The sequence below is a fragment of the Hakea prostrata genome, chromosome 3 (assembly GCF_041222555.1).
Source record: "Hakea prostrata isolate BN-2017 chromosome 3, UWA_Hpros_2, whole genome shotgun sequence".
NCBI lineage: Eukaryota > Viridiplantae > Streptophyta > Magnoliopsida > Proteales > Proteaceae > Hakea > Hakea prostrata.
In genome coordinates, this window is record NC_142602.1 from 5,211,797 (window position 1) to 5,223,389 (window position 11,593).

Here is an 11,593-nt window from a genome sequence, read left to right on the forward strand (position 1 = left end):
TTCCATTGCACCCATAACAGTAATGATAGACAGATGTCTGGATAAGCACTAAACTGCAATCATGCAATGAGACTATGTGATATCTCCATCAGCAGGCTACCCCAGATGATAAAAGACTTTCCTAAGGGGAGATTTTTTTTCTCCATCAAGGTGGAGGAGATTCTTTGTCTTTATTAGACATTCAGATGGGGATCTTCAGGCATCGTGGGACTTAGTACAATAAATAAGATAACAATGGTGGTTGAAACTTTCTCTGAAAAACAAATATAATAAAATCAATTCTCAACGTCAAGGATTCATCATCCATATTACAGCAAGAAGATCGAAGGACAGCTATAAAAACATAGACAGAGGAGACAAATCCTCTGTTCTTGTCAATTGGACTGGGAGATTCCGTTCCAGTACAGAACTGTGTGAGATTCCTACCTATTTGCTTTGTATACAAGTAAGCAAAGTTTCATTCTATACTCTTACCACGCTCTATTAATTGATGGTCGACATGGGTGGCTCCCACAAGAGCTGTGGATAAGATGTCTACGTGGCTTTACCAGCATCAAGTTCCATGTCTGCTATCTAACCAGCTCAACATCTGTCAATGGAAGAGCCCTTTGGAGTTTCCTGTGACAGAAAATCTCAACCTCAGCACTCTAAACGCCAGCCACAAGCTGATGATCAGAAAAAGCATGCTCAAAGCTTTCAGAGTTCAACAGTTCCTTTTCTGTTTCCAATGTAAGTATGCAGTTATACCTGAAAGAAAAGACATATTTATAATCCATATGTAAGTGTCTACAACCCAACATAACCTTGAAAGCACAAGCAGTTTATTACCCCATACGGAAGGGTTGACATGAAAGAATAAGGACATTGAGAAAAATCACCTCTCTATAATCATTATATGATCGTCATCTTTATAGCCATATCCCTGTAGTGATTTAAGCAGATCTTTAGCCCTGTAGGCTGCTGGTTGTGAAGAATTATGGTCTGTAAGCAGCAGTGGATGGTGTTTAGTACATAATTGGGGAAGCAACAGTTGGTTAAGGGGTACACATTTAAGATGTACATGGCACAGAATAGAAGTATCCCATCTTTAGAATGCACCATACTCTCTCCTACCAGGCACAGAATCATCAAAGGTGAAATTTTTGCCACCAAAGAAAGCAAATCAGCAAAAGACCAAACTTCTAAGTCATTCATATTCCCAAAAAACATTAACAACTTCATAATATTGATACAGAGGGAAGATCAATAAGTTTGAATCCTGTGTTGGAAAATTGCCCCCGCAACCCCTCCCCCAGCACGTACTATGGTTATGCGGAAGGCTCTTCGGCACTGGGTTGCCCTTTTATGTAAGTATTGCTAGTTTTAAATCAAACATCTTTCCTACATAAAAATCAAAATCCTCTATGTGAGAATCTAAAACAGTTCAAGCATCAGAAGACAGTGAAACTTCAGTGCAGAAATAATCCATAGTCAAAATCCTCTATGTGAGAATCAAAACAGTTCAAGCATCAGAAGACAGTGAAACTTCACTGCAGAAATAACCCACGCTTTCAATGGAATTGAATCAAAGGTAAACTTACTGGGCCTGCTCACCCAACTTGGATCACTCTACTTTGGGTATGCGTCTTCATGTTTTATCATCTGATAAGTTAGCACTAATTTAATCCCCAAACTAGATACACTTCTGCACAGGGAATAATAACACTTAAAAACTCAAATTTGGCAGAAGAATGATATGGGTACTGGAATATTTATGTGCAGAGAAGGGGGCCTTTGGAGATAAAATTAAGGAAAACAGACAAGACATGGTTGGAAATGAAGGTTTGAGAGGGAAGGGAAGGGATATGTAGAGAGATAAGGAGATTCAATGTTCCTATTCTTTCTTCATATATCAGGAAGAAGAGATCTGCTATGCTCATCAGGGAAAACAAGTGTGAGAGAAGATGACCTCTGAGGTACTTTTTTTTTTTTTTTTTGGGGTTGGGGGGGGCTCAAAGCACTGTTCTCAGTCATGACTCGTTGCAGAGAATCATTGAAAGCTGATAACAATCAGGGAAAATAAACATATGAAACAATAAATTTAATCATTGAAAGCTGTGAACAATTAGCCTCAGCATGGTTGCATGGTTAAATGTGGCATGGCAGTGAGGTCGCTGGTAGTGGCAGAGTCTAAATTAGAGAACAGAAACATATGAAACAATGAATTATTTAATCAACAATCATCTCATCCCATTGAAGATAAGTAACAACTCTTAAGAAATGAAGGATGATTTGTCTTATGTCAACAATTTTAAGACAATGGTTTTCCTTGGTAGATTTAGATTTCTCAAAAGCTGAACACAACAAATTTCAGAAGCGGGAAAAGTTCAGAAAAGAGTCTTCAAAGAAAATTTTAAAGAAGATATCATGATTAACAGCCGTCACTCACAGAAGAGTAATGGAAATAACAAACTCTCCCGCAAATTGAAGGCAGAAGAAAGAAGCAAAAGGCATGTTGGGATTTGTAGTTTCAAATGAGGTAGCAATTTACCAATAAAACAGCAAAACAAACAATTGAACATTGTTATGATATGTACTAACAAGTCAATGGTCCCCCATACTAACCAGTTAGCTCAGACTACTAATCTTGTATTTAAATATTACCCGTTGATTGTAGTCTCTTCAACAAGAGCAGTTATTATCTTAAACAGTATCCAAGATCGTACCCCTGACCATGCCAAATTCCAAGAGATTCACATCGGTGTCATAAGCTAATCCCACATACAACAGTTTAAGTCAGATACTGTAGATAATAACAATATTCAGGACCGGCTCACATATTATCCCAATAACCCCCCACTAGCATATTCAAGGATGGATGACTTTAGAATTGATTGCGATCCATCCGGGAAACAAAACATTCATATAAGCCAAGAACTTTACCACAGATCACAACCAAAGATTCAAAGAATCCTGCAAATAGCTCCAATATTTGACTATGCGCCTTGAGAAAGATTCTAGAGAAGTCCAAAACTATATGATACCACTATTCTCAACCTGGATCTCCACAAACTATAGATGGATAACCACCCCCTGTCCAACTTAAGTATCAAGCAGGTTCGCAATCTCAAGACACAATCAAAATTATACCTATAAGAGATACATTTGAATATCCGACAGTAAACGCAATCAGGTATGTAGGCTCTAAATAATATCTCAAATAAGGATTATACGATCAAATACACAAGGTTATAAATAGCTCAAAAGAACTAGCACTGCTGCAGCCCCACAGCTTCATCCACCATTTGATATTTGGCCAAAACATGCTGTCCAAATTAGCATTATCAATGTAACAACTTCCAATTTCTTGCAATAAATCCAGAAAATAGAAAAAGGACAAGAACCAACTCGACCAATCCAACAGTTGAGATATTCAGAGGGGACAACATAGCAAAATTTAACAAATCATGATCTGAAAGCTATACAATACCACTAGAAATTCTATTCTCAACATGGATTTCCACAGACTATAGACGGATGGGCACCCCCTATCCAACTTAAGTATTAAATAGGTTTACAATCTCAAGATTAAACCATGATTACATCTACAAGAAACAGATTTAGACATCCTGCAGCAAAGGCAAACAGGTTACATAGGCTCTATATATCTCAAAAGAGAACTATAAGATTTAATAAATATACAAGGTGATAAGTAATTCCCAAAGAAACAAGCACTGCAGCCCAACCCTCTGCCCATAGGTCCATCCACCATATGATATTTGGCCAAATCATGCTGCTCTTAGCATAATCAATGCAACAACTACCAATTTCTTGCAACAAATCCAAGACATAGAAGGACACAAGAATCAACTCAACCAATCCAACAGTTGGGATACAGAGGTGAAAACACAACATTTAAAATATCGTGATCTACAAGCCACTAGCAAAGCTGAGGTGAGCAACTATGGAGACAAAGTGGGTTGTTCGAATCCATCGATCAAGAATAAGTTATTATCCTAGTTTCTTCCCACCATATGGTCGGGGGGGGGGGGGAGGGAAGAAAAATGGCTCCTCATCTACACCAGGAAATAATTTCAGACAGTTTCAAGAAATACATATAAAACCACCAACCAAATACAGCTGAGTCTAAAATGAAAAATAAATAAACAGAAGCACCTCCTTGATATATTATTCTAAAACACAGAGTCACAAAAAACAATGACGACCAAAATAAATAGCGAGAAAAGGCTTGTATGCAAATCCATGTTAAAAGACAAGAAATTCTTTTTATGGCCACATGGAAAGAGCTTACTATATGGACCATCTAGTTTTTTTAACATAGAAATGCAATGTGGCAATTCTACTGATTAATTACAGAAGTTACCCTCAGGAATTACAACTTATTAATTTTCAGAGTGAAAATTCAGTCTACTTCCCATGCGTCATTTTCCCCAAAAGCTTGAATTTTAAATGGTTGACTAGAGCATATTTAAACATGTGCCTACTTCAATAAGGAACTGAACACACAAGGAGTAGGGGACCTTGATCCTAACCGATCATAAAATCTGGACCAGACGCAACACAGCAGATACTAGGAACAAATACAAACACTTCCCATTGCCCTTGCAGGAAATCAAACCATATTTACATAACCAAGGAGGGGAAAAAAAAAAAAAAAAAACAGCATAAACTTGGAAGACACCATCAATAAAAACTCGATACTTGTCTAAAGTAACAATGGCATATAAAATTAAATTATGGAACATAAAAAAGTTAAGTAGAGAAGGACAACACATGTCACAACTCGTACACTATATAATGTGGCAGAACTTACAATTCACAATTGGAAAACAATGAAAGAACTACATAAAAAATTTATTTTGGAATGATCTAAACAAATAAAAAGCAACACAAGCATTACAAATATTACAGAAGAGTTTATCTGTAATAAGTAATAACCATTTATAAGTCAGATGGTAATAAGAATATAATACATAAACTACATTGAGTTATAAGTTTTCACATCAAAAGAACTACAGATCCATAATAGCTGTAAAGGTGAGATTGTGAAACTTTTTTTTTTTTTTGGATGATTAAATAATTCACTACCAAAGAGAATAAAAGAAAATACAAGAGCACAAGGGACAGAGCCCAGACAAAGCGAGAAGGAGGCCTCAACTAACAAGCAACCTAAGAGGCATTGAGCCTAGCAACTACCTAAGAGCAATAATTAAAGCAAACTAGTTACACAAGCATAAGTGGTCCAAAGCCAGACTAAGAAGCAAACTAAGAGACATTGAGCCAAGCAACTATTTAAGGGCAACAATAATAGCAAACTAGTTACACAGCACAAGTGGCCCATAGCCACGCAATCAGACTAGAAAATAACCATGGAAATGGACCAAAGGGGCCCCAGCCAAACCAATGTAGTCTCCCGTTCGATCAGAGCTATGAGAAGCCTTCCTTGTAACAAAGCACATGGACCTACGCAGCAGCACCACAGACGCAAGGGAAGGTTTGTGAACTAAAAAAACATCTATAATTGTATGGCAACAAATCATCATAACAAAGTGCAGGTAAAACAACAATTCAAAATAAAAACCATAAAACAAACAGTTCATGATAAAAATAACTATTACAACAATCCCTATATAAAGCACAAGTTAAAAAAGCAACACCAAAATGGCTGCTTCTTGCGTGCATTGCAGGATTGGAAAATCATCTGCATGCCCATAAATATCTGGACAGTTAATAGATCAGTGAATTAGGAGAGCAATGCAAACATAATGACTACAGACTGAATCACATAGCTCATCATAACTATTATGCATAGAAGCAGAATATCGAGAACTAGAAGTGCAGGACCAATGTAACAGTTAAGCAAGTAGAAGAGCATATATCTGGAATACCGAGTACAAGAAGGAAAAAACACATACAAATATAATTAAACAAAGTGACTTCAATCTTGAATCCCCCTTCCCTATAACAACTTTAGTATAGTTTATTTTAACAAACAGAGCAAAAGGCTTAACAACATAATCAATATAGAGCATACCTCACTTGTCATTTCACTGATCAATTGCTTTGCAGATTCAACCTGTTCTTTTGTGCCATCTTTTTGAACAGTTCTCTCCGTTGATGTATCTCCCAGAGGCAGGTGCAATGAGATCAACTGAATACACACCAGAGGCAGATGCAATGGGACAATGGTTTTCCTGTACAGAGTTTTTGGGTGCCCTACGTGATTCTCTCATTAGACACAACTGATGTCTTCAGAATACAAAGGACCTAACAGGGGCACTGTCGATACTTACAAGAAAGATGCCTACATGTTGCAGGCCGAGCTCCAGTTGGAAATTCAGTGCTGGCACTGCACTAAACTGTTCTAGACTTTTTATCTTTCTACCTAGTAAAGCCACTCCGTGAAAGAAGTTGTGACAGAAAACCACTCCTATCACTGCTGTTGTTGTCGGTGGAATTTCTTAGATTGCTTATGATGGACCAGTGAATCTCAAAATCTGGAACATATCCATTTTGCTGCATCTTATGTAAAAGTGCGGATGCCTTGCTTGGATGATTTTCCAAACAATATTTAATCACAGATTGGTACATTTTCTGGGTTGGATATTTACCAAGCTGAAGCATGGAATCCAATAGCTTTTCTGCTTGGGCCAATTGACCATCTCTACAAAGTCCACTGACAAGAGCATCCCATGTATTTACACTTGGCTCAAGCTTCCTATCCAACATCTCAGCATGAAAATCAAGAGCTTGGTCGATAGATTTGCATGCACAAAGACTCTGTATAACAATATTGTAACTGGAAGGGCTTGGAGTGTTTCCTTTCATCAGCATCAAATTCATAAGATGAAGTGCCCCATCCAATCTTCCATAGTAACAAAATTCTTTAACAAGCAAGTCATAGCAGATGTGTTTGGGAATCAGGCCTTTATGCTTCATCCTATCCAAAAATGCTTCTGCTTCTTGAAGCCTACCATGAGAAAGAAGACCCATTGCAATCGCATTTTGGACAACTGAACTGTGCACCCAGCTCCTTAACTCCATCAATTTACTTATCTCCAATGCTTTATCAAGATTCCCTTTATTGCAAAGGTGCCTGATTATACTTCCAAAGCTTCGATTATTTGGTCTTAGATCCTTCTCAATCATAGTCTTCAGAGCAGTCTCAGAACTCAAGACATCTTCACACTTCAAGTAGCCATGCACAAGAAAGTTATAAGATACTTCATCAAGTAGCAAGCCCTTCCCATGCATTTCATGTAAGATTGTCATCACAAATGTACTATTTCCTGAATGGAAAAGATGGTATATCAGAATATTATAAACAACAAGGACGGGACAGTTGGTTACTCTTAGCATAAGCTCTTTTGCCTTTAATGCATGGAGAACCCTACCCTCCATACACATGCAGCACACCAGATTACGGTAACTTGAGATCGACAGGCTAAAATTCTTTCTTGTCATGGAAGCAATGAACTCCAGTGCTCTTCTCAAGTTGTTAATTCCACAATGCCCTTGAACCAACAGATTATAAGAATCTGGATCAGGCTGTAGACCCTTTGCCCACATTTCTTTAAACAGGAAGGTTGCCTCCCCAACTTTCCCCATCTTACAGAACCCTTTGATCATAGCATTGTAGACAGGAAGGATCACTCTTGGTTTCTCATTGAATATCATCTCCTTCAGAGCCATCACTTTCTCTGTTTTGTGAAACCTTATCAGTTGAGGAAGTAACAGACTACAGACATCCACACAGGGGACCATGTTCTTTCCCAGCATGTCATCAAGTACACCAAAGGCTTCACTGAATTTTCTCTCTCTACAGAACCCCCTTATAAGGTGGTTATAAGCTGCTTGATCCAAGACCCATCCCTGTCTTAAAACTTCTTCCATCAAAACACGTCCAACGCTTGAATGACCCTTCGCAGAAAGTTCTTCAAGAAAAATATTGCAAACATCAGCAGTTGAATTACTATAGGCTGCCAACATTTTTTCAAGAAGCTCAAGTGCCTTTTGAAGCTGTCCAAGTTGGCACAAGTGACCTATAAGAGGCTTAAAATCTTTAAATTCGGGTAACCAATTGTGTACCCATGCCAGTTCCCAGCACTCATGAAGTTCTCTAATGTTTGCCTCTTTGCATAAGCCTGCAATTAGAGCTGTATATGTCTCATTCTGGATTAGTAGGTTCCTTTGGAACATTCCATCCAAAAGTGATCTCCATTGACGAATGAGTCCCTTCTTGCTAGTTGCCTGGATAAGCAAATTGAGAGTTGTTTGGTCTAGATGGCTGCCCTGTTTTGGCATTTCCTCCAAAAGCCCAATAGCTGCCTTAAAATGGGAATGGGATGCACAGAAGAGATTAACTAATGCTGTGTAGGCACATAACAGAAGTTCCTGGCCCCACCAAGCCATCTCATCTTTAACCCTCAGTGCGGTTCGTACATTTCCAAGGCTACACTCCATCAATAAAAGTGAGTTAAAGTCAGGAATGAAAGAATCCTCTAGAATCTTTGTCATGGTCTTCTCAAATTCATCAAGGTCTGTCTCTAAATAAAGTCCATTTCCTAGGGTATCAAGGAACTCGGTTTTGTTAAATCCCACATCATTATCCCGCCTCACTTTCACAGACAATGGGTTAAGCCCCAAGATCAGAAATGCCTTAGAAAGAGGATCTTCAATTGGAGCTAATTCAATCAACTTGTGGTTCACCATCTCCCTAATAATTGCCTTTGCTTCGTCAAATAGTCTAGCTTTGCAATATCCAGCTAAAAGAACTCTGAATGTCCTTGTATTTGGTATTATCCCCCTCTCCAGCATTTCATCAAGAATGTCCCTGGCATTATTCCACATGCCCTTCTTAAATAACCCACTGATAATAGCATTGTAAGAATGTATATCAGGTCTTAGGGATCTTGAGAAAAGTTCTGATAGATAAAAGAAGGCATCTTTTAGCTTTCCTACTCTGCAACTCCAGCCAATCAAGATCCCATAAGTTACTTCATCCGGACTAAATCCTAAATAATTGAGGTCCTGCATGAATAAATACGCTTCTTCTGCACCAAAACTCCTACAAAGAGAGTACATTATCTTATTGCGTATAGGAGCATCTGGTACGTTCTTCACTTCACTCAAGAAACTCAACAAATCCTCGAAGTCTTTCTTGACACAATACCCTTTAGCAATCTCATTGATGACAATGCGACCTGGCTGCACTCCCAATGCAGCAACTTTCCTAACAAGATTTCGAGCATCCTGAACTCTTTCATACTTACAAATTAATCTAACAAGAAGCTCAAAAGTAGATTCTTCCACACTACATGGTCCATACCCAGACTCAACCATGTCTGTGTAAACTCTAAAAGCCAGGTCTGTCTTGTTCATCCGAACCAAATTATCGACTAGAACTCGGTAACATGACAATGACGGTATTAAACCTCGAGACCTCATTTCATTGTACATCAAAATTGAGTTTTCTAAATCCCAAAACTTAGCATACCCTTCAATCATCGCACTGAGAATTTCAGAATCGCACCACAGAGATTCCTCTGTTTGAAGCAACAATTCCATCTTTTTAAGAAACCCGACTCGGATAAGCATAGAGGCCATGATCTTGTGGGATTGGGGGAGATGTCTAAATTCCTTACCCTGGGTCGCCGCCAACTTGAATAATTCCCACGAAAGTTCCACCTTTCTTGCCTCAATTGCAGATCCCAAATCGGATTCGAAACCCTGTAAAATTTCAAGGACATCTTTGGGTTTAAGCGGCGACAGCCTCAGGAACCGACGCGTTGATTCAGGTGAAATGTCAGTTAACTTGAGAAGAAGGCCTCGCAGAGAAGTATCAGCAGGGATCACGAACTTTTTCTCCCAAAGGTACAAACACCTCAAAATAGCAGAGCTACCGATTTGAGAGCAACCAGCCGAACATAAATCCGTTTTATCTATCTGGGTTTTGGTTACTCCCTCTCCAAGAGATGAAGGTTTCTCGAAAGCGCAGGAAGCATTGTGTTTACTGTCGAATACAAGTCTGTGATTTGGTTTGGAAGAAACAATCCCACTTTCAGTAGAAAAGCTCAATTGGTGAGAGATGAAAGAACAAACCTGCAAGTGGAGATCTTTGGTCCTTGACAAACGTAATTGAGAAAAGAATGGAACTTGGAGCTGTTGATGAAAGAAAACCTTGTAGGCTTTTCTCATCTATTGTGCAACTCTGTGAGGAGACTGAGAATCCAGTGAAGTGAAACAGCGTGTATTTCTAATAGTCCTAGAAATTAGAAAAGGATGAAAATGTAATAATACAAAAAGAAAGACCTTTTCAGGTCTTTTGGATCCAAAAATGTCAAAGGCTGAGTAGTGATAATAAAATATAAAAATATGAAGCCATCGAACTCCAGAATTCAGATCAAATTTGGAACTTTTTGAGTGTGTGGGTTTGCACCTGCAACCCCTAGTTGACTTCAGCTCAGTGGTCCCTGAATCGCCGGAATTTTCTCAGTGTTTCATAGTAGTCTTCTTCTGGTTCTGGATTCTTATGGGTAGGTTTCAGTGAGGAAAAAAGGTTGAGTTCTTGGGTTTTTCTCTGCTTCTGGGTTTGAGTCCCATAGCTAGATTTCAGTTGCAACTGATAGAAAAAAGTTTGTTTCTTGGTGATATTCTCTTCTCAGAGAAACTAAACACAGGGAAAGCGGGAGCAGAAGAAATCCAAGAAACGCATGGATCAGAACTGGAGCGGTTTTCTGATTGGATTAATTGGTGCAGCAATTACATTGTCTGCTTATACACAGACCATCGTCTCTACTACCCAATGCATCGTGATTGGTTTCCTTGTTCTTATGTTTGGTCTGCTCGTGAAAGAAGGTTTTATTTCTCTTTGAACTAATGTATAATCTTCTATGTTTTGGGTCTGTGACTCAGAAACTATAGAATAAAAACTGGTAGTTCTTTATGTGGTTATTTTAGTGTGATTTTCTTTGTTATTCATTATATCATCTTGTGATGTTTCTTTGAGTTTACTTTTTCTCTTGAAATTATTTGCTGTAGTGGTTGAATTAACTAGTATAATTATTTTGGTTTGTGCCTTTGTGGAGGAATCTATTTATTGGGATTGTGAGGTAAACTACATGGAGTTTGGTCTTTTGAATTTGATTTGCTGATTTGCAAATGTCTATGGACGTGTCGTCAACACTTTTAGTGTGATTGAAGTGATTACTGTTTTATTTTGGGTGCTTTAATTCACTGGTTTCACAGGAAGTACAATAGGATTTAGTTTCAGTTCAACAGCAGGAGGTATTAGATGAAAATATAAAATAGATTAATTAAATGTTTTCTGGAGATCTTTTTTGATTAAGAGAGTACCATTCCATCAAGTAACTCAGGGCTCAGGGTGGTTCTCAAACAGTTTAGCTACTGTCGTTGTGACTCTAACGATTTCATTCATTCCCTTTCTATTCATATTCGTGGTCTTGTAACAGAGGCATTCCAACCTGGGGTTTTCAAAGGAAATTGTGAATATGAATCACAGCTCAATACCTTCAATGGCGTTTCCAATCCTGCAGTAGCCAATGAAGCTGAATGCACATCTCATTTTCCCAGT

General features: G+C 38.4%; 2 protein-coding genes across 2 annotated transcripts; one reads left to right on the plus strand and one right to left on the minus strand.

The window, feature by feature from the left end:
* Window positions 1–241: 241 nt before the first annotated feature.
* On the minus strand, window positions 242–10,250 carry LOC149020262 (Pentatricopeptide repeat (PPR) superfamily protein). The gene is made up of 3 exons (XM_089148368.1): window positions 6,035–10,250; window positions 879–981; window positions 242–747 (listed from the first exon to the last, which is right to left on the minus strand). Exon 1 carries the CDS (start codon window positions 10,195–10,197, stop codon window positions 6,382–6,384), a length of 3,816 nt encoding a protein of 1,271 aa, XP_089004494.1. The 5' UTR covers window positions 10,198–10,250; the 3' UTR covers window positions 242–747; window positions 879–981; window positions 6,035–6,381.
* Window positions 10,251–10,397: 147 nt separating this feature from the next.
* LOC149020263 (uncharacterized) lies at window positions 10,398–11,007 on the plus strand. Its single transcript, XM_089146892.1, has one exon. It carries the CDS (start codon window positions 10,713–10,715, stop codon window positions 10,872–10,874), a length of 162 nt encoding a protein of 53 aa, XP_089003018.1. The 5' UTR covers window positions 10,398–10,712; the 3' UTR covers window positions 10,875–11,007.
* Window positions 11,008–11,593: the final 586 nt, after the last annotated feature.

What these genes read in the sequence shown, in the direction of transcription:
- LOC149020262 (XM_089148368.1), bottom strand. Translation starts at nt 10,197, where the DNA reads ATGAGAAAAGCCTACAAGGTTTTCTTTCATCAACAGCTCCAAGTTCCA.
- LOC149020263 (XM_089146892.1), top strand. Translation starts at nt 10,713, where the DNA reads ATGGATCAGAACTGGAGCGGTTTTCTGATTGGATTAATTGGTGCAGCA.